Source organism: Lupinus angustifolius, chromosome LG07 (genome assembly GCF_001865875.1).
Source record: "Lupinus angustifolius cultivar Tanjil chromosome LG07, LupAngTanjil_v1.0, whole genome shotgun sequence".
In the NCBI taxonomy this organism is placed as follows: domain Eukaryota; kingdom Viridiplantae; phylum Streptophyta; class Magnoliopsida; order Fabales; family Fabaceae; genus Lupinus; species Lupinus angustifolius.
Window position 1 is genome coordinate 7134229 of NC_032015.1, and position 22279 is coordinate 7156507.

At 34.2% G+C, this 22279-nt stretch overlaps 3 protein-coding genes and 1 long non-coding RNA gene across 4 annotated transcripts; 1 reads left to right on the forward strand and 3 right to left on the reverse strand.

Annotated features, from left to right (window-relative positions):
- Positions 4247 to 7319, forward strand: LOC109352092. The gene is made up of 4 exons (XR_002108325.1): positions 4247 to 5422; positions 5783 to 6445; positions 6821 to 6906; positions 7006 to 7319. It is a non-coding gene; the product is annotated as an uncharacterized LOC109352092 (long non-coding RNA).
- LOC109352090 (extradiol ring-cleavage dioxygenase-like) lies at positions 9300 to 10924 on the reverse strand. The gene is made up of 3 exons (XM_019593901.1): positions 10543 to 10924; positions 9898 to 10268; positions 9300 to 9695 (listed from the first exon to the last, which is right to left on the reverse strand). The coding sequence occupies exons 1-3, from the start codon at positions 10891 to 10893 to the stop codon at positions 9497 to 9499; spliced, it is 921 nt and encodes a 306-aa protein (XP_019449446.1). The 5' UTR covers positions 10894 to 10924; the 3' UTR covers positions 9300 to 9496.
- Positions 13935 to 15663, reverse strand: LOC109352093 (extradiol ring-cleavage dioxygenase-like). Its single transcript, XM_019593903.1, has 3 exons — positions 15342 to 15663; positions 14642 to 15009; positions 13935 to 14259 (listed from the first exon to the last, which is right to left on the reverse strand). The coding sequence occupies exons 1-3, from the start codon at positions 15576 to 15578 to the stop codon at positions 14064 to 14066; spliced, it is 801 nt and encodes a 266-aa protein (XP_019449448.1). The 5' UTR covers positions 15579 to 15663; the 3' UTR covers positions 13935 to 14063.
- LOC109352094 (putative pentatricopeptide repeat-containing protein At1g12700, mitochondrial) lies at positions 19394 to 21649 on the reverse strand. The gene has a single exon (XM_019593904.1). The coding sequence runs from the start codon at positions 21523 to 21525 to the stop codon at positions 19723 to 19725; it is 1803 nt and encodes a 600-aa protein (XP_019449449.1). The 5' UTR covers positions 21526 to 21649; the 3' UTR covers positions 19394 to 19722.

Below are 22279 nucleotides of genomic sequence, written 5' to 3' on the forward strand. Positions count from 1 at the left end.
GAATAACCAGAATCTGGTTTTGACGGAAAGTTTATCAGCGGCAACAGAGAGAAAGAGGAATCAGGATACTGTTTTGACGAGACAGGTCCAGGCGATGGTGAGGAAGACGGCACAGCGACAATATTAGCTGACATTGCATCTGAGACTGCCTTGGACTTGGTCTTCTCCATCCGAGACTCAAATGTGAGTAAAAAAGATTCCAGATTATGAAGTGTAGGCAAATCGACTTGACTCTCAATAGAAGTAATGACAGGTTGGAACTCCTCATTAAGACCATTAAGACTAGAGCATCAACAAGATTTTTAATTTTGAGAAAATAAGCGACAATGGAGGAAAAACCTTGTGTAATAGAATGAAGCTCAGAGCGAAGTTGACGACTCGTAGCCTCTGTCTGAGAACTGCAAAAGTTGTGTAACTCCTCCCATAGTTGCCACGAGTGAGTACAACCCACGACTCGAGGTTGAAGATTCTGACAGAGAATTGAGAATCCACGAAAAAATCGCCTGATCTTGCTCCTCATGGCGCAAGTAAGCAGAGTTAACACGATTAATCAAGCGATAATTGTCGGAGAGAAAGCGGCGAGGAATATCGGTGCCATGCACGAATCGATTAGCACGATTCGACGTTAGCATCGCAACCATGAAGTGACACCACACTAAGAAATTCTATTAAGTCAGCTTCATCGAGGGAGAAGGAAGAACGAGAGGTGATGCAACCAATTGCAGTAGAGAAGACGATGGTGGTGAAGAAGGCGGTGAGACTCCAAGAACGGTAGAAGGATCCATCGGCGTCAATGATACCATATAAAGGAACATAGAAAGTGAAGAAGAGGAATTGAATTAGGGCACAAAGAGAGAGAAAAATTGAATATGTAAATGTGTTTTATTGAAATGAAAATGTTCATTACAAAAAAAGAGAGGGAAGAAGGGTATTTATAGGTGGTGAAGCTAAAACAATTAGCTTACCAACACCATCATTCTAAAACAGAAAATACAAGACTAATATACATTAATGACTATTCTCTAATAGTTGCCAACTAAATTAGGTATACTATATGAAAAATACTACTCCGTAGTGTTCAATGGAATAAGGGTACCCCGCTGCACGAGGCTCCCCACCTAGTGGGGTATGAGGAGTGGTAGCTGCACGCAACCTTGGCCTCATAAGCAGCAATGTTGTTTCCAAAACTTGAATTCATGATCTCCTGATCAAGGCAACCAACCTTACAGTTGCGCCGAGGCTCATACTTTGTAGTGTTCAAAGGAATACTGTACAAAATTAAATACACGTTATGTTTCTTGTGTTTCATTTACTTGCTTCACTATGGTTCCCTTACATATTGACATGTGGAACTTGTTATAAACTAGTATCTGAACTTGGGGAAGAATGGAATGACCTTTTCATTATACTCCTGTGTTTGTTAGGCTTTAGCAAAGAGAGGATGGGGTTAAAAAGGATTAAAACATCATTTTAAGGCATTGTATTTTTAGAGCCCATATAATTCAAATGAATTGAAGAGTAGGAAGATTTTAATTTGCAATTGCGGTTGCGTCAGAACTGTGGTAGCATTAAGGGCTGTTGCAATTGCGATCACTGCTGCAACCAAGATTTTACGACCACATTATGTGGTGTGGTCCATAATTGAAATCAGGCTTCCATAAACTTAATGTAGCTGACAGTGAGTTGAACATTCATCATTTTATTTTATTTTCTAATTTTGGAACAAATAGAATTTAAATGGTTAAAAGATTTCAATAGTGTTTAATGAGTAGCCACTTATTGACTTTTTTAGGTACTTCAGTGGTTATTATTCCTAAATTGGAAATATTTTTACCAATAATTCCCCTTTTAGTAACTTTCCATGTTTTTCTTCTGGGTTGTTCTAATATGGTATTAAACCCGGTTATATCTTCAAGTATTTGATTGGTAAAATGTTTACACTTTTAAACAGAACAAATCTCAATAACCATCATCTCCCATTTTCAATTTGAGTAAGTCAATCACTAGAAATCTAAGTAGCCAATCTTGGATAGCAGCTGACCTCAAAAATGCTACTTAAAATAACGAGTCCAGGTTTAAGCGAGTTGGCTAAATCCATGATATTGCTGTAATCTTGATGCAACTAGGTGCGATGGCCATCCGCTGTTCTGTCATGTGGAAGGGCTGGTTAACTACCCATATAGAAATATATTCCATTCACAAGTTCAAATCATATCCCCTTCCCCATTTAGAAAACTGTGCCTGTAAAAACATTATTCCGTTCAATAGTTACCATGACATTTGAGCTTAAATTTGATCAACAGTATCAAAGTCCAATTCTCTTAAAAGCTTAAGCTATTAAGAGAAGGAACCATAAATGATTTTATATCCCAAACAAATCCTTATGTCAACTTCATTGGCCTACACATTGACCATTTGAAGCGTGGACAATGTGTAGGCTGAAATTTCCCTTGTGATGCAATTCTACCTAATTAGGAAGAATGGATCTTGCAACGATCAAGCTCTTAACTCCTCGAACACATAGAGATTTTGATTCTCTTGCTTAGACCAACTCCCAAAATTTGTGTCAGGTTTGGAGAGCCCAATCACTAAAGAGATTTGCATCTAATTGGATAAGCAAATAACCAAATAAGTAGGCACGACACCATATCATGACCTAAAATAGTAAGATATCATGTCTATGTGTCTTTTCCATTATATAGTCTTCAACTTATCTATTTATTTTCAATGTTGGATTTCTTTATCGTCTGGCTGTGATGGCTAATCTTGTCTCTTGAAGCAATTTGGAGTAGATAAAGGAATAGCTTTACTCTAGGGCTTTGAGCATAAAGCATGATAATTTTTGGATTTTGGCTTTTCGATATTAGGACATTTTATGTTTTTAAATATATAAGAGGTAAAATAAAATAATAGGGAGAATACATAATCCTTTTGGTGCGATGACCATATCTCTCCGATGGATCTAAAGGAGTTACTACACATTCTATCTTCTCATCTTCTTTCCCATTTTCATTGCATCTTATCCTCCGTCCAAAATATCATTCCTTAAGTAATTAGCTCAGTCGTGTTTATTCATTTTCATGTATTACATGTATATTAAATTATAAATATCCACCTTATTGTCTAATTTCGTTTATTTGTTTTTTTGGAAAGGTTTATCGGAGCGGAGGTTTGCAAATTGGTAAGCTCGTCTCTTATTTTGCTAGCTATATACTACTAGATTTTTCTTCTGAAAGAAAATATGCCTAAAATGTGCTATCTTTTCCTCGTTTAGTTTTATCTTCTATATTATAAAACATTAGAGGGGGAGTCTCGACGCAACGGGTAAGGCTGCATATATCCACTCTCCCCAGACCTCGCTAAGCGAGAGCCTCATGCATTGAGTCTTCCTTTATTATAAAATATTCATTTTTTCCATTGTGCTTGGCATTTCAGGAGGTTCTGATGTTGTTGATCAACCAAAGTGCTTACGCAATTGCATTGGTGAAGTTATTAGGATAAAACACCTTGAAAATGTGAGGTATGTTAGAATTGTCTACTTTTGAATTGTGATACTACCTTTATGAAGTTTAATTATTTATTTATATGTACTTATCTTTACTCAGCAAGCCCATTTCATATACCTCATTATTTCTAGAGTTCAACTTTAAGGTATTTTTTCATATAATGCTGCAGGTTCGGGATTATTATACGGTTTGATAAATATTCCCAAAAGCACTCGGTAAGAGATTCTTTGGGTGGACTTTCATAATTTAGAAGAATACTGTAATCAAACATGAGTACGCATTTGCTTTTGCAGATCATGTTTGAGGATGGCTGTGTTGAAATTTATGACTTTTCAAAAGAAGACTGGAACTAGGAGATTGTGATGCAACTGTTGAGTAGTAATTACTTCCTTGTGAGTATTTCTTTTGTATGTATCTCTACGACCTTGTTAGATATTATTATATCTTAATAAATATCTCTGACTTGCTATGCTTCCTTTAATATGTTGGTTTGGAAGTGGTGAAATAATTTAATTGGCCCCTCTTAATATATGCTAATTATGGACCAAGACTAGATAGCACCTCATTCAACGTGTTTGACTCTAATTCTATCATGGTGTATAATATGTTTTATTCTCTCCCCTGCTTGGCCGAGGACACTTCTAACATTGAATTCAAGATTGACAAGCAGTGTGTATCATTCTTGATGGGTATGCTTAATCCAACAGAATTGTAATTGTTATTTATGGTGAAGTCTATGGTTGCAGCTGCACAACTTAGATACATCAATGTAATATCTGAGCTAGATTTGGTGTATATGCATAGTAAAACTTTGGTCTAGATTTGTTGTTCTTCACAACCTTCTATGCCATATTTTCTTTTGGAAATTGAAAGTGATGAAATCTAAATTTTGGTATACCCAAAGTGCTACTCAGTTCGAAATTATGACCATAATCTGGTTATGATACTTATTGTGATATGTGTAGTGTAAAAATATTTTTTACACGTTAAAACAATGTCCGATGTTGATTTTTTTTTTCGTTCAAAATTTGCATGCTTCATTACTTTTAAATGGCAGGACTCTTAATTGTTTCCCCTTCTCTCAAATGGTGAAGTGATACAAAGATGAAAAGGATGAACAAAAACATTCTAAAAGTAATTTTATATAAATTTTAACTAGACCTACTAAATAAAATGTATGTATGTATTTACCATAGTATGCATGTTTTTTAACATGACATTTTTTGCATATTTACCCTATTGTAATGTTTCTTGTTTAAATAAAATTATCTCCAAAGAAGGATACATGTGGTGGTTAGTTCAAGGAATGCAAAATAATAAAGAGGACTTTTCATTTTTTTCCCATGAGGGTTGATTTAAGTGGTAAGAAAACTTGTACTCAACAATTACCAGTTTCATGTTAGGAATTTGAGTCCATATAAAATACAAAAGAAAAAAATGTTAGTTATGGACATGAATTGTGATTGACCGAGTTCAAATCGTGTTGTGCCCTCTCTCCCCTCCCCTAATTGATTGAAATTGATCAATATAAAAGCTGAATTATAAATAATTTCCATGTTTAAGTTAACCTAAAAACTGATTGGTGAACACCCAAGGTGTCCTTGGAGTGAAGCAGAGTCGTTATGATGTGTGAATTCCAATTCCAAAACATTTGTCTGGAAATTGAAACAACTTAACAGTTACTCTTCATTTCATACTATAATAATCAGTTACAGATCCATTGTTTTCCTTTCGTTTTATTTTTATTTTCTGGAGAAAACAAAACAACGGAGAAGATGAACAGAGCCTTCAAGAAAGTGAAGATTATGGTAGGAATGGAAGTTGAAGACCAAGAGCAACAAGCTGCGGCATTGGAAGACAACAACGCCAACTTCATGGACGATTTCAACTGCAACAGCACTTTGTCCACCATACAGGTCCTTTTCTTTCTCTACAATTTTCACTTCGATCTGCACCTCAAGTGTGTGGAATATCAATCTTAAGCTTGAAATTTTCCATAAATATGGCCATACATGAGTGATGCGCACCTGCAAGCTTTTGACTACTTGAATTGTTGTAATTTGTGTTTTGAAGTTTTTTGCGTGCTTGGTCTCACATTACATGTCATGCAAAATTTAATACGCTAATGTTTTTTATTCCTATATATCTATGCAATTAAGGTAGGCACAATGCCAGTTTTACTTCTTCCTTGTCAACACGATTTTGAGAAAATGTAGATGCGACATATAATTTTATTTTGAATATTCATTTATCCTCGTTCAAAATTTATTTTGCAGGGATAACCCTCCCCGACCTCACAAGGTAGAAGCCTTGTGCACTAGGCTATCTTATTCAAATTTATTTGTGGCTTTGGGGTGGATCTAATGATGTAGCCTTACCACGTGCACAACGCTCCTACTAGTTGTGGACTTTGGTGATGATCTAATATACGCTGTCTTACCCCTGTAGGAGGGCGGAATCTTTTTCTATGACTAGAATTCATGACCACCAAAGTCACAAGGAAAAAATCATACTGTTGTGCCAAAGCAAAGGTGCTGCAGGATTCTCTTATAATTATGGAGCATGAATGATAAACTTCTATGATTTTGATTTTTTACTCAGAATGACAGTAGAACAGATGAAATACAAAATACATGTCTATCATGCAAGGATAATGAACCAATCTCATAATGAGTTCCCAACTTTGTCATGTTACTTCGATGGCAAATATTATTTACTTAGTTGCCTTTCTGAAAACTTGGCTTTCAAATCAAATGTTACTCTTTTCACCTTTACATAGCATATTAGCTTTAAAACTCAAATTGATATTCACAGACATGAATCAGCACTAATGTAACGGCACTGTCTTTTTGTCCCATCTTACAGTCAATGCTTGTGTTCCTCAAACCAATAAAGTTTGCGATAACATTCACTCTTGGCAATTTGCTTTCACATGGAAGGTATCTACTGTTCAGCTGTGTAATTACCCTATGTTGCTGTCTGGTTATTTTATTTCCTTGTGCTTTTCTATTTAAGATATTGGAAATGGAAATAAGTTCTAGTGGGTCTCTAGTTCACTACAGTTCAGTCACATGTTTCAAATATTAAAGAGTTTGGTGTGGGGTGTATTTTTATTGGCTCTTTATTGGAAATGGACAAAGATTAATTTCCCCCCTCATTCTGTCTTTTTGTCTGTATAAATTGTTGTTACATTTTTCAATATGAACTAACATTTTAAATTAAATTGATGAAATAATCCGTAGCTAAAAAAGTTGAGGGCTCATTTTTGTATACAATCGTTTAAATGCCATGCGTGATTCTTTTTTTCCTGGCAGTACAGCATTGCTCATAGGTCCTAAGAAGCAAGTGACAGTGATGCTTGACCCTGTTCGTATCTATGCAACAGCTATATACCTTGCAAGTATGATAGTCGCCTTGTTTTGTGCTCTTTATGTAAGTCAAATTGCATCTATGTTTGCGTATTTTTAATTAATAAACAACCTTTTCTTCCATTTAATAGTTCAATCTCCCATTTTTATGCATTTAGCATGTTCATAACAAGTTACTGACACATATTTTGGAGTTTGAAGCACTAGTTTAGTTTGGTATGATATAATTTTTCCAAATTCCTTCCCTGTATCTTCTATATTAATATCACCGGCAGTTAATGTTAACTTGTCTACACTCATTAACATCTGTATGCTGTATGTGCAGATTAAGTTCTCATAAATGTAGTGAGGTAGGAGTGTACCGAATGTATAGAGAAATCAGTGATAAATTCATTTCACATATATGCCCTGAACAAGAATGGTATATGGAAAGTCTGCAGTACCACACCAAAATTAGTTTTTTCCATTTTAGTTGTTAGGTCCTATAGTTTTTCTGGTTCCTTAAACTTGGTTTAGCCATATACACGTAGGCTTGTGATGGTGGTAGGATTTGTCAGGTAATACAGTGATAATTACTCTCGCAAGAACAAACAGATATGGAAAATCTATCATGTCAGTGAAGATGTATATTTTTAGTTGACATGGCTTTGATCTTCTGCAGTTTCTATGATAGATGATATGCTGACTATGGGCGAGATTGGTAAATGGAGAAATTCTGCCAAAATGCCTACAGATGAGGCCAAAGTAGGGAAGATGGAATGTATCAAACATAGCTATCAGTGGGAACTTCAATTTGTTATTAGCTCTACGGTGAAAGAGGAGGCAGGAAATATGATTCCTTGAATGGTGAAGCTCAACCCTTATAACCTGTTCGATATATAATAAAAGTTAAGGATTTTCTTCCACCACCATAAGCTTTTGAGATAGATAGTTTATGACTTGATATGAGGGCTTCTATGAATAAGTGGTCTAGTTTGATTCTCATCACCTCATTCTTTTAAGTAAAAGTCAAATTTCAGCACATGATAAAAATGTGTTTATTCCACAATACAAGTCGCAAGGGCTCTAGCGTGAGGCGATGTGTTAGAGATATAGAAAAAGCCTTTCGTGTAATTTCACCTAACAACTTCAGTTTTTGGGAGAATTGGTCCATCATATAACCTTTTAGTATTAAACATGCACTAAACCAGATAAAGCAGTTCTAAGCCAGGAGAACTTTGCAAATGGTTGCAGTTTTCATGATATAACTGGCCTTTCATTGGTTGACATGTGAACATCTGATGCCAATACTTCTCTATTAAAACTACAATCGTTGAAAGGCACAATAGGTAAGTGCCATGGGTTGAAGTTGGCATACACAAATGCAAGAATTGAGCACCTACCACTGCCAATGTGTATTTGTTTCATATTATGGTGCAAATTATTTTATATAAAAATGATAAGAACTAATATGCTTAAGTTTTTGTTTTTATTTGTAACTTGAAATATGCAATATTATTATCCAGTAGTGACCCCATGCTTGTTTTAACTGCTGTGTGTTTTAGTATTACCTCTTTTCAGATATTGTGATTGACTGGTATAGCTTGAGCACTTTTGCAAGATCCATGACTACCAATTCTTCAGGTATAGCTTGAAATATGTAATATTATTATCACGGTTTTGTGCTTTGACACAGACTTTTAGATCTGCATTGGTCCTCTCTATATCCTTGCAATTCTTCAGAAAGGTTCTCTGGTGCTGAAATACAATGGATGGATTGTGATTCTCCATGCTTGCCCCTTTCTTTGTTGGTGTCTCTGTCTAGGTCCCACTTGGTTGTTTGAAGCAAAATCTTATGAATTTGTATTGTGTTATTTGTGTACTATAAGAGCTAATGTAAAGATTTTTGTTTCTGTCAACATGTTGTGCTTTTCCTTCCTCACTCCTGTTCCTTTCTTTTGTTCTCAAATCTGCATGCTGCTTTGGGGAATGCTGCATCTTAATGTCTGCAACCTTTTATTGAAAGGACAAGAGCTTTATGATTTGTTTGGTAGTTGGATTTTAGAGGGGGGAAATAAAAAGAAAAGGGTTGAGAGCTATGAAATACACTTGTGAGTTTAATGTGAAGCATTTATGTATTTTTCTTTCCCTTAAAAAGTCACTGGCAAACAGAATCTTAGGTACCACCAAAGTCCACAATTTTGTTTGTAATTGCTGATGGAGATTGATAAAAATAAAGGTTATTTTATGTGTTGCATTTTGATGTATCCACAAGAGAAATATATTTGTAGTCTATCATTTTCTTTGATTTGTATAGTTAGGATTCTTTTTCCTTTCATTTTGCTTCAAATATGATATTAGGTGTCAATATGTCAATATAATCTACACACACAAAATCCTTTTTAATTACAATAGAAAACTCTGCTTTTTTACTACTATGAAAGAGGTCCTACTTGAAAATATTACTCAAAAGAACCAAACACTTGCCAATGAATCAGTAGCTTCTTTGTGACATAAACTTTAATGATTAATAATAAACGAGAATACAGTTTACATGTCCTCATGAATCATAAGAATAACGTACATGCAATTTTATCTTATCATATAAATGAAAACAATATGAGAAGCTATGAGTATGATGCATCAAGTTGTAGTAGCTGCTGTAAAACCAAAAGAAGCATAAGAAAAAGAACCACCATCCCAACTATCATGGACAATTTGGGTCTTAGCTTTTTCACCAGCTGCTCCCATTGCCACATGTAATGGGAAGAAATGATCTGGCCAGGGATGAGCAACTTTTGCATATGGTGCCTTCTCTTCATATTCATTTACTTCTTCATATCTACAAACCCATTTATTTAACACTACCATTAAAACATACACAAGAGAATTGATGCTACAAGCATCTCAGAAACTATGTCATGAATAACACAGACATGACGACTATCTAATAAAGTTACGTGACTAACACAGACACGGCGACTATTGTGAAATGTCTATGATTTCGATATGAATATCGGAAAAGAAAGGAAATGAATATATACCTTCCATGAAGAAGAGAGTCTTTTAACCAAGAGATAAATGCTAAAGCCCATGGAGCAGGAGGAGTAGTACGAGGTGCAATTGTACTGAGATTATGGGTGGCACTGCCAGACCCAATGATTAGAACACCTTCATCCTTAAGAGGTGCTAATGCTTTTCCCATGTTGTAGTGATAAGTAGCACCTCTTTTGGATGAAAGAGAGAGTTGACACACTGGGATATCTGCCTCTGGGTACATCAACATGAGAGGCACCCATGCACCATGGTCAAGACCACGTTTTCTCTCTTCATCAACATGGTCCAACCCAGATGCTAGTAATAGCTCTTTTACCTTCTTTGCCAAGTTTGGTGCCCCTGGTGCTGGATATTTGAGCTGGTAACACATGGAACAAGTTAAAAGAGAAAGAAAGAAAAAAAGACAAAGCATGTATATTACAAAGAGAATGAATAGGAAATGTAGCTGTTAATCGTGATTAAACATGATAGATATTAAGGAGCGGGAATCGTCGAGGTATTTGTGCAAAAAAGTATAATACGTGTAATTGCAGAAATTCTTAAAATGAAAGAATTCACCAAGATGACTATAAGTATATGAAAAAGGAACCTTTAGAAAAGGTAAAAAACCAATATATTGAGAAAGTGCAAACCTTGTACATGGCTCTAGGGAAACCATAGAAGTCATGAATGGTTTCATTTTGGTCAACAACGTTAACCGTTGGGACATTCGTGTCCCAATGGCCAGAAATGACAAGAATGGAAGAGGGTTTCTCTGGAAAAACCTCCTTCCATGAATTCAAGAACTTCCATGCTGGAATTGATTCATCTATGGCAAGAGTTGGTGATCCATGAGATATAAAAAAAGTCTCCTTTAATTTCAACCCCATATTCTTCTCTTTCTCTTCTGATCCTTTGTCAATAGAATCAACACTTTCTATCATCTTTCCTTTTTGTGGGGTAGATTTAACAGAACCGTGACAAAATCTGAATAGGCTAGTCATTGATAATATATTATAGGCTATTGATCAAAGAGCTATATGTATATTTTATTTTGACAGGCCAAACATTATATATATGTGTGTGAATATATTTTCTGTTATGCGCCTATGTTTTTTGACATTTGACCATATATGTAGTATAATAACAACTATGGAATTATTTAACACATTATGACAATGGGAAATACTTATGCCGTTTTTGACTTCCATACAACTTTTGTATACATTTTTTTATTAAGACTTCATTGTTGAATTGATATAACTCTTTAATGACTAGTGGTTAGGACTTAGGCCCCTTAGATTATAAGTAAAATTTACATATATTTTACTGTGACTGAATATATCTACATTAAATATACTCAATATATTTTTACTACTCATGCCTTCAAGGGTGTGGCTAGAGGAAAGGAGAGTTAAAAGAAAGAAAAAAACTGAAGCAATTATTTTTTTTAACAGGTATCCCTTCACTCTGCCTATTACCAGAATAGAGAACTAGTTTTCCTCCTCATTTAGGACAACTCAACCAACCATTATTTATTTTTCAAGGAATGTATTAGGATTCAACTTGCTTACTATAATATTAACAATTTGTTGGTAACAGTCAAAAGGTGATGAGATCCTCGCAACCATGATGAATTGTTTGATAAGTCAAGGTGTTATTTGCCATAAAAACTTTGGAGTTCTTGATAAGAACAAAAGGGTATTGGTTCAACCAAGACCTTGGGAGACAAATCTCATTAAAGATGGATAATTCCAATCAAAATTTCAATTTTTTTCCCCTCATTTTTAAATAGTTGTATGGCTGATCACTTGGCTTCACGAAAATTAGCACTAGCAATTACACTTGAATGACCTAATTATGACAATAAACATCAACTAATGACTTATTGTAATCAACCCCAATCTAACATGGATTCCCCTTAAAAATGTTATTATTTTAAATCCAAAAAGACTAAAAGGATTCAAATAAAAACACTATTAATTATAAGAGAATAAATTATTTTCTAAGATAACTTATTTTCTTCGTCTAGTAAAAGCATGACATGTGTATTGTTTTGTTTTAAAAATATTTTTATAAAAAATGATTAAATAAAACATATAGTAAAAGCATGTCATTATTTTAGTGACTGGATGAGAGAATTTGTCTATGTGTGTCAAGAGATACTTTATTTTGTAACTATAATCATCATTCACGTGATAACCCAAAAAAAGGAAACAAATCATATCACTCTCTCTCCTTGAACCATGAACCACACATCCATTAAAGGAAACAAATCATCTCTCCTTAAGTTGTATTATAATCCTTCAAGAAATGAAATAAATCATATTACATTCTCTCCTTAAATCACACGACTACAAAATGAAACAAATCATTCTCTCTTAAGTTGCATTGCAATCCTCTAGAAGAAAGGAAATAAATCATATCACCCTCTCTCCTTGAATCACACAGAACCATAAAAGGAAATAAATCATTCATCCTTAAGTTGTATTGTAATCCTCTAAGAAAGGAAATAAATCATACCACATACTTATTCCAAGGAGGAAACAATTCATTTCACCTTTGAACCACACAACATTCTCCCATAAAGGAAAATTATCATACCACTCTCTTTCCTTGCACCTTTAATGACAATGTTTCCATGAGTTATATAGAAGTTATTCTTTATTCAATTGAAAAACAGGTGAGAATATACATAGCTGGCTGCCCAAAATGCATGGGTCTCACTTGCACATATTATTTTATTGAATGTAACTTGATGACTTGATTTGAATTGAACATCCTCATCATAGTATTTTTTGAGTTTGGCTTTGGGACAACCTCTTATTCTTCAAATGTGTCTCCAACAAATGTCCTTGAGTTGATATTTGTGCTCCAAATTGTAAGATACCCCCTTGACATACATTAAAAGGGTTGTAAAATATTTAAAATCGTATTTTTTTTAATTTAACTTTGTTCCTTATGTTTGCATATTGAATATATTCATCTATATGCTTTGTCGAAAAAATTTAGGCTAATTTAATGAGATAATTCATTGGTATGCAAAAACAAAAGGATGTTTAAGATTGTTTTGGCATTCATTTTCGTCAATGTCCATAGGATTACTATTCTATAAGTCATTGAGCTTATAGTCCTTGATAGCCAAGAGCTCCTTAGAAGATTTGAAGATTATCATGTGCCACACATTCATTGAAAGTATCATTATTCAGTTCATTCGTTAGCTGTGTGTGCTGTAGGATTCCCTAATGTTCATTGGAGCTATTCAGCTCCACCCCACCATGTAATGCAGGCAGCCAGTGTCAGCATTTTGAGTGTTTTTGGGTACTATCAGTTGGCCTTTGACAAATGAATTAATCTCTTTCAGAATGTGTGGCTGCCCCCTCTCAGCAAGTGTTGCTCTTAGAAACTGAATATTTGACCTTTTGATCATCCTGAAGATCTAGCGGAGCCTTACACCACTAGATCAACACCTTATTGATGGCCTTTTGAGTTAATAAAACTCTTTTTTCCCTCATAAAAAAGAAGAAGAAAAACACTTCATATTAATCTTCTTCATCTAGCTTTGAAACCTTTAATATTAATAAGCTTAGCTTCTAGCTTGGAAAAGGAATCAGCAAAATACATTTCTCTTGGCAGCTAACAGCTCAGCTTTATATGGGTGTGAAATACTTTTAACTGTATCCATGTACCAGTTTACTTCATCTGGTTCAGTTTTAATAACACAACTGAACCAGAATGTTTAATTCCAAGTTCAATCATTGAACTAACTGCTCCATTTTGGTTTTTAGAACAATGATCTAGATTCATGTTCCATAAATCAGTCTTCTCTTAAATCGTTTTAGTAAAACTGTCAATGGTCAATGAATTCCACTTGGAATCAAAACAACTCAATAGATATTGAATGGCAATTGGTAAATGTCTAAGATTTTAAAGCATGAAGAATGTGAAACCTCAAGCATATATAGTTGCACTACTAAGGATAACAGATCAGTGTTATGCATTTTTAACATATTCCTTAAGTAAAAGACTAATAGACCAACCATCATTCAACAATGAGGGAAACCCTCAATTTCTTTTATTCATAATATGGTATATATTGACACAATTAAACACAATACATCGTAGAAGCACAAGTATAAAATATCCAAGCAACACATCTTAATCGAAGCAGATTTCAAGTTGAAGCTGATGTAAACTGATAAGAGGCATAAGAGAGAGTGCTCAATTGAAAACTGCTGTGGATAAGTTTGGCCTTTGAATTTTCACCAGCAGCACCAATTGCAACATGGAGTGGATAGAAGTGATCTGGCGAGGGATGAGCCAATTTTGCGTGTGGCGCTTTGTGTTCATAATCATTTACATCTTCATACCTACAAAAGCAATTGAAGAACTTTCACAACCAACAACTTATGAAGAGTCACAGTCTACACCATTCAATACTTACTACTTGCAATTTTTCCATTGTCATTCATATAACTATAAAAGGAGTATCATGTAACACGTAGCTTAGTGGTAGCACTTAATGGAATCAATGACTATAAGTCTCTTAGGTCATGGGTTCAAGTCGAGGCTCCCTTTAGGGGGAATAAAGTTTGAGGGCGACACGCTCATTAAATTCATGGACCCAAGGAGTCGCATGTCTAAGACTGAGGTGTTACATATCTCATTAATTATAAACCTGGCAGTTAACATTCTTAATCAGATCAATTTTGCATTCAGAAAATGTGAACATCGAAACAGAGAAAAACATACCTTCCTTCAAGAAGAGCATCTTTCAACCAATCATCAAATTCCACGGCCCATGGAGCAAGAGTGGCGCTCTTTCTAAGTGCCCTCAAATTATGAACAGCACTTCCAGAACCCATTATCAATACACCTTCATCTTTAAGAGGGGCTAATGCTTTTCCTAAGTTATAATGGTAAGTCCCATCCTGGTCAGATTGAACTGACAATTGGCAAACAGGGATATCAGCTTCTGGGTACATCAACATGAGTGGAACCCAAGCTCCATGATCAAGCCCTCGCTTATCGTCTTCGTCTACACGGCTGAAGCCAGAACCTTTGAGGAGTTCCTTCACCCTCTTTGCCAATTGTGGAGCTCCGGGTGCTGGATATTTAAGCTAGTAAAGGTAGCATGTAAGAGAGGGATACAATAGATAGATGTAAATGACAACATTATATGCATATCATATAATAACGATACGATAGTTGAATAGTGTAAGATCTCATCGAATCCCTGTGTACCGTATTAGGCTATAGGTAAAATGTTCGATTTCTGGGAGTTCCTTCCACCTATTAGGAGGGACACTCGCGCAACCCGAAAATGATTAATTCTTTACCCGAAAGATTAACAGAAATATGTTGTCCCAAATTATGTTTCATATATTATCCCTCCTCGATGAAAATGAAGCAAGACAAACAATAATAAAAAATTTAAATTGAAAGCACAAACCTCGTACATGGGTTTGGGGAAGTTGTAGAAATCATAGATGGTGTCGTTGTTTTGTTGAATAACGTTAACGGTGGGGACTGCGGTGTCCCAATGGCCAGAGATGACGAGAATGGAAGTGGGTTTGTGAGGAAACACATCATTCTTCCATGATTGTAGAAACTTCCTTGCCTTAATGGATTCATCAATGGACAAGGTTGGTGATCCATGTGATATGTAAAAGGTTTCCTTCAACGCCATCTATTCTCTTCTCTTTGCTAATTATTCTCTCAATTTCCTTAGCCTTTATAACAAATCAATAATCTCGTAAACGGGTCAACGTTGATGTCTAGATTATACGAATGTGTAGAGATCGTGGTAATAGGAAAAAGGAATAAATTTCACCAATCTCATTTTTTATGTGGCCTTCATCTACCTAAAAAGAAAATCATTAAAAAAAAAAATATTTTTTATATTATTTTATGAGATTTGATTTATTTGGGAGATGAGGATGTGAATTTTGGAATAGTAAATTCCTGTTCGAGAAAAAGGCAACATATATACCAATCTAGGAAAAATTAGGGTTGAAAAGAAACCGAACATAGTTGAGTGAGTGCTCAGCTTGATTAAATTCAATAAGTATTTGCTTGGTACGAAACATGACTTGAGTTCGATACGATTTTTTAGCTCAAATTCAGCTTAGTTAAAGTTCACGAACCAATCGACATAACTCGAATTAGTTCATTTGAATAACTTAAATAATTAATTAATTTTTAAAAAATATTGCATAAAATATTAGTTTATATATATATATATATAACAATAATAAACATAGAAGAATCGTATATAATAGTAATAATAAACATAAAATATTAGGTCAAATATAATATATGGATAGTAATATATATAAATATAAATATATTTATATCGAGTTAGTTTATGCAATGAGCCTAAACCCTCAAGTTTAGCACATTTGGTTCATGAACAAGTTTATCGAACTAAATGACGAGTCGAATTTTGAATTAATACTGAGTTGATTCGGTTCATTAACAACCTAAAATATATGCATGGACATTGTGAGAGCTTTATACACTGTTATTGTAATATTGACTTTTAAAAAAAACAAATAAACATTATGCTTAATATAAGAGTTTTATATAATGTATATAAATTTTTATCCTACCAATGTATAAATATTACATTCTTCTATAAATGATGAGCAATAATATTTTTTTCTACCCACGAAAAAAATGACATAACATATATCACTTATAAACCAATCATTGATAAACCAATATAATTTTTGACACATGTCAAATATATATATATATATATATGAGAATTTGTAAGATAATTTAAAAGAAGAATATATTGTTTTCCATAAATAATTATGTTGTGTGGTGGAGTCATATCTTTATCATTCAATTATGATATTCTTAATGTATTTTTAAATCATGAGGAAAACGTGTATGAAATCATTTTATATTTTAATTATTTATCATTTATATTTATTAATTAATCACTCTTTCAGATATAACCATAAATTTTTATATAAATTTTATACTCTTAAATGAGAAGAGTTTGTATTAGAGGGGGGAAAATCATGTTTGCCAGGATAACTATATCTCTGTATCTCAAACACTGGCACCACCTCAGTGCAGATCGTCGCTGAAATTGAATCTACGGTTATAATTTAGTGACCTGGTACAGGTCAACCCGGTTAGCAAGTGGAATCAATATTTGTCCAAGTCACGATATATAGAGTTGGTTAAGCATCAATTATTTGGACAACTGGCCTATCGTGTGAATGTGGATATTCCACTCATACCCGTCTAACTTAAGAAAACAAGGAAAACTAATCAATAATAGAACCTATTCTTGAAATCGTGCAAAGTTCAAGAGTAATACACCCTTCATGTCTATGACAGGCTTTCATTGAAAGCCATCATTCTCAATGGGAGAAGAAATTGGACAAATATGGGAGTTCTGTTTTTTCATTGACTCATATGGGAATGTTGTTTTTTCATTGAAGCTTAATATAAAGATATTGGTGGTGCTAACCTGCCAATTATTTATTAACCGTTAGATTAAAAATAACGATAACCAGGTACCAATGAGAATTTTTAGAAGTCGTGATGTTATTATACCACTTCTGTGTATTATTAATTTTGTACAAAAAGTCTTGGAACACTTTAATGACTTTTATAAGCAATACATTTCTATACCCAGCAGTCATGTAATTTTTTTACGACGTTTGAGTGAATTATTTTATAATGTGCAGAAGTGGCGTAGCTTTCTTACAACTTCTGAGTTCAAACCATTGCTCATCAACTTTAGTTCATTTGTTTAACAGCAAGTTACTTTGCATGGGGACCCGGGTTCGAGGATAATGTAGTTTTCTTCCTTATCCTCTTCCTTTGTAGTTTTCTTCTCTAATAATAAATAACATTTCTTCGTTAAAAAATATAATGTATTAATCTGTTCAGAAGTCTAAGGCCTTGTTGAAACCATGAGAAATTTTAATTACGAGTCAATTCTTTATAGATATGAACTTTGTCTTACCGGAGAGAAAATGTTCAAGGCTTTGCCAGCAATTCAGTTGCATGAACCAGACATAGAAAAATCTGAAAATCACCACCCGCATTTCACAAAGGGTGATAAAGCGGATTCGTGGTTACTGATGTACTTCGCTGGTCCAGTTGTAAAATCCAAAAGGAATAGGATTCTTCTCCATTACTAGGAATATGAGTGGATGATTTTTTTTTAAGTTATTTAATTTAAAAATAAATTAAAATCTGAACCCTTCAAAATTTATTTTTGCTACATATCATAATCTGAAGTATGTACTAACCTCTCCTGTAATGGACATACTTCATATCATGACATGTGTCTTAATCTTGTTAAGTACCGGACCCGGATCATTTCTTTGTGACCATTGGATCAAAGGTCATATCATAGTCTTCATTTTTTCCTTTGTCATATCCAACATACCTGTTTTTTGCTCTTATTTTAGTTCTTGCATGACATCCAGGGTATTATTTCTAAGATATCAAAAAATTTGGCATAACGTGAAAAAGTAAGGGTATATCCATGATCCATATTCAGGCTACTATGACTATCTGGCTGTGCATGAAGGAATGGTGTGTTTATTGAACAGTGATGAACACAAGCTTATTAGAACTATGTCATGCCCACAGTGCTTCCTGACGCAAATAATTGATACTTAGCGAGCTAGAAATGCAATTACAAGCTGTAACGACATATACGTCCAAAGCAAGCAACCTTCACAATTCCATTTCAACATATCAATATTAGTTGACAAAGATATGGAGAGTAAATTCCATGTTACTCAGAAATGTTGAGCCTTGATTGGCCTAAACATCTAATACACATGTCAATGGGGACATCAAGTCGCATGAACTTTTCCAACAAATCCACATAGAGTTACCAAGTAAGTCATTTTTCCATCCAAAAATCATCATTCATCCCACATAGCTGCAGCAATTGAATTCTGTAATGAGAATCAAGTTCTTCTTGTACTGAAGAAAGCAACTGAACATCATGAAGTTCATCCAGATATGACAGTTAATCAACCAGTGCCCTCCTCCCCCCAATACTACTGAATAACCAGTTATTTATTTCCTCAAGGAGGATTGGATTATGCAAAACAAATGCAGCTAGGACTTTGCCCCTCTCAATCTGAAAGGAATAATGAGAAGCATGTTAAGGGTGGGAACCTAGTTCTCAACACAACATGACTTCAAAATAGCATTCCACATAAAACACTGCCTACGATTGAAGTTGGACAGTTCCTTTACATTGCTCGGTAGTTGAAAGGCACCTCTGTACTTGTAACGCTGGTACCAAACCCCTCAAAAAGGAACAACAAACCTCCCAAATTCCATGTCAACAAGGTAAGGAAATATTAAGACAGGAAATAAAATATGGAAGTTATAACTGAAGTAATATAGATATGCAATACTATCAAATCTTGTGCCGTATGAGGTAAACTCTAACATGGGACATCAAAAACTGCCCTTAACACATGCGAGTGGGTGATAGAGCCTTGCCAAACAGAATAAATGAATATAATCTGTAGATCAAATGAGCAATCTGCTATTACATTGTCAGAGAGGATAGACTTCTTATTGCAGAAGAGATTGATCTTTGGCTGAAAAATATACTACACTAGTCTTATTAATCCTAACAAACAAACATTGTTACTTGAATACTAAAATCAAGTTGGGGTTGCGTACATCTACCTCCTCATATCTCACAGGTTGAGAATCTCGTGCACTAAGCTGCTTTTTTTTTTACGAATGGTAGAGAAAAAAACATAAGAACCTGAAGTAATCATACCCTATCTCAACTAACCCAAGTTAAATAATTATTTAAAAATGTTAATTTAAACAGTCTTCTGCAGAAACTCTTGAAGATCATTATGGACTTCATTACCAGAGAAATGGTGGATAAGCAATTCTGTGGTGGTAGCATCTGCTAAAAAACCTCTGGCTTTCATTATTTGAAGGTATTTTCTAGACCTTGAAAAATCTTTTCTTCTCAGCAATCCTTGGACTAAGACATTATAAGCGCACATGTCGGCAAGGCATCCATCCTCTTCCATTTTCATTAGTAAGTCTTCAGCCTCGTCCAACAGTCCTTCTTTGCATAGACCTTGAATCATTATGGTATAAGTATAAACATTAGCTTTCAACCCTTTAGCTGGTAGGCATGAAAAGAGTTTTTGTGCATCCTTCAAATTTCCAGAACTGCACATTTCACGTAGCATAATACTGTAAATCACAATATTGAGATCCAAATTCATCTTCTCCATTTCTCTAAACAATGATATTGCCTCAGAATGGAAGTCGCATTTGAATAGGCCGTCTAATATAATGCCACAGGTTTGGAGATTGGGAAGTTGGCCATGCTTGTGCATTGTGAAAAACAATTCTTTTGCAGCTAGTGGTTTCCTTGCGTTGCAAAACCCGCCAATAAGAGTGTTCCAAATGACAACATCTGGATGCAATCCTTTATTGACCATGTCACCCAAGAGAGAGATAGCTTTATCAATGTCTTTAACTTTACACCACCCATGGATTAATGAACTATATGTTACAATGTCTGGCAAACATCCCTTAACAGCAATCATATCAAATACTTTCATGGCCTCCTTCATTTGATTTTGCAAACAATAACCACTAATCAGTGAGTTATAGGTGACAACATTAGGCTCCTCCCCCATTTGAACCATGTAAGCCAATATGCTTTTAGCCCCCAAAAGCAACCCCTCCTTGCAAAGAGCATCTACTAAAATATTAAAAGTTTGCACATTAGGGTAGATTTCCTTTTGCATCATTTCATTCAATAGCGTCGCTGCCTCCTTCCATCTACTAGAAGTACAAAGGCCATGAATTAAGCAAGTATAAGTGACAATATTAGGTTGAATACCTTTCCCAACCATTTCCGAGCACAAATTTAAAGCCTCAGATACCAGCCTATCCTTACAAAGAGAATCAATAATCGTGCTATAAACTATAACTTGCGCTTTGCAATTTCTTTCTTCCATCTTCCTTAGATACCTTACAGCAGACGATGTGTCTCCCGTCTTGCATAATCCATTAATTATTGCCCCATACGTGTGACTATCGGGTTGATATCCCATTTTTTCCATATGATCAACTAAGTTAACTGCTTCAGCCACATTGCCTTCGACACAAAGCCCATTAACAATGGTGGTAAGCGTAACCACTGTCGGCTCCAACCCAATTTTGAACATAATCCCCAAAACAGAGAATGCAAAAGGAGTATGGCGCAAACGACAAAGACAATTGATGACAATATTGAGAGTAATGACATTAGGTTTAACATCTAAGGAACAAAAATGTTTGATTAAAGAAATTGAAGTTTCATAATGCTTCATCTTGACAACAAAACTAACCAATAAGTTAAAATCCTTAACAGTTGGTAAAGGGTTCATGGTAACCATTTTTTGAAAGAAATTCAAAGCAGCATCAACATTTTTGAGATTTCTAATGGAGTTAACACGGTGGGGTCGACTTAATCTGTCATCAATATCACTATCAAGATCAGTATTAGTAGCTAAGGTGCAATAGGTTAAAAATGAAAAGGGGAATGAGTGAGAATGAGGAACAGTACCAAATTGTTGAAGAGGAAAACAACGAATAGAAGCGAATCTTGGAAACATGATGAATCAATTATAAAGAATGAGGAATCTGAACATAGAATTGAAACACCAAATTCAACGGTGGGAGGTTAGGTCTAAAAAAACCAACACAAAGAAAGAAAACACTGAAACATACATCGCTTCTCTTCCTTTTCCATTTTTCGTTGAAGTTTTTTTTGAGACAATTTTTCATGTTATAAGGCACATTTTTTTTTAGTAAATTATATTCGTCCTAGTTTGACTGAATTTATATAAATCACTTTTCATTATTTATATTTATAAAAATCTTTTAATTTTTATACATATCTTATACTGAAATAAGTGTAATTTGTTAAATAAAAATGACGATAAGTGTAATTAAATTAAACAAAATATAGTATATTGTGAAAACAAGTATAAATAACATTTAATTCAATACATTTTCATTATTTTTTGTTAATCAGAGTTTAATACAAAAGTGATTTAAATATGTTTTTAGAATTATTTATGCATCTTATATTGAACCAAAAATAATAAAAAATGTATTGACTCATATACTATTTGGATTTGTTTATACCATATATTATTGTTTAACTTAATTATATTTATCATCATTTTTTTGTTAAAAATATCATACTTATTTATCCTACAGAGGTTAATGAGTACAAAATATATATATATAAATATATATAAATCGTGGGTTTTTTGCATGTGCAAAAAATGGAGGAGTGGTGTATTTTATTTTTTCATAAGTTATAACCCACGTTTATTTTACAGTTATGATTTTTTTTGTATA

What these genes read in the sequence shown, in the direction of transcription:
- LOC109352090 (XM_019593901.1), bottom strand. Translation starts at nt 10,893, where the DNA reads ATGACTAGCCTATTCAGATTTTGTCACGGTTCTGTTAAATCTACCCCA. An exon ending in TCCCTAGAGCCATGTACAAG is followed by an intron (nt 10,269 to 10,542) that starts GTTTGCACTTTC and finishes ATGTGTTACCAG; the next exon opens with CTCAAATATCCAGCACCAGG. An exon ending in GACTCTCTTCTTCATGGAAG is followed by an intron (nt 9,696 to 9,897) that starts GTATATATTCAT and finishes ATGGGTTTGTAG; the next exon opens with ATATGAAGAAGTAAATGAAT.
- LOC109352093 (XM_019593903.1), bottom strand. Translation starts at nt 15,578, where the DNA reads ATGGCGTTGAAGGAAACCTTTTACATATCACATGGATCACCAACCTTG. An exon ending in TCCCCAAACCCATGTACGAG is followed by an intron (nt 15,010 to 15,341) that starts GTTTGTGCTTTC and finishes TACCTTTACTAG; the next exon opens with CTTAAATATCCAGCACCCGG. An exon ending in GATGCTCTTCTTGAAGGAAG is followed by an intron (nt 14,260 to 14,641) that starts GTATGTTTTTCT and finishes TTGCTTTTGTAG; the next exon opens with GTATGAAGATGTAAATGATT.
- LOC109352094 (XM_019593904.1), bottom strand. Translation starts at nt 21,525, where the DNA reads ATGTTTCCAAGATTCGCTTCTATTCGTTGTTTTCCTCTTCAACAATTT.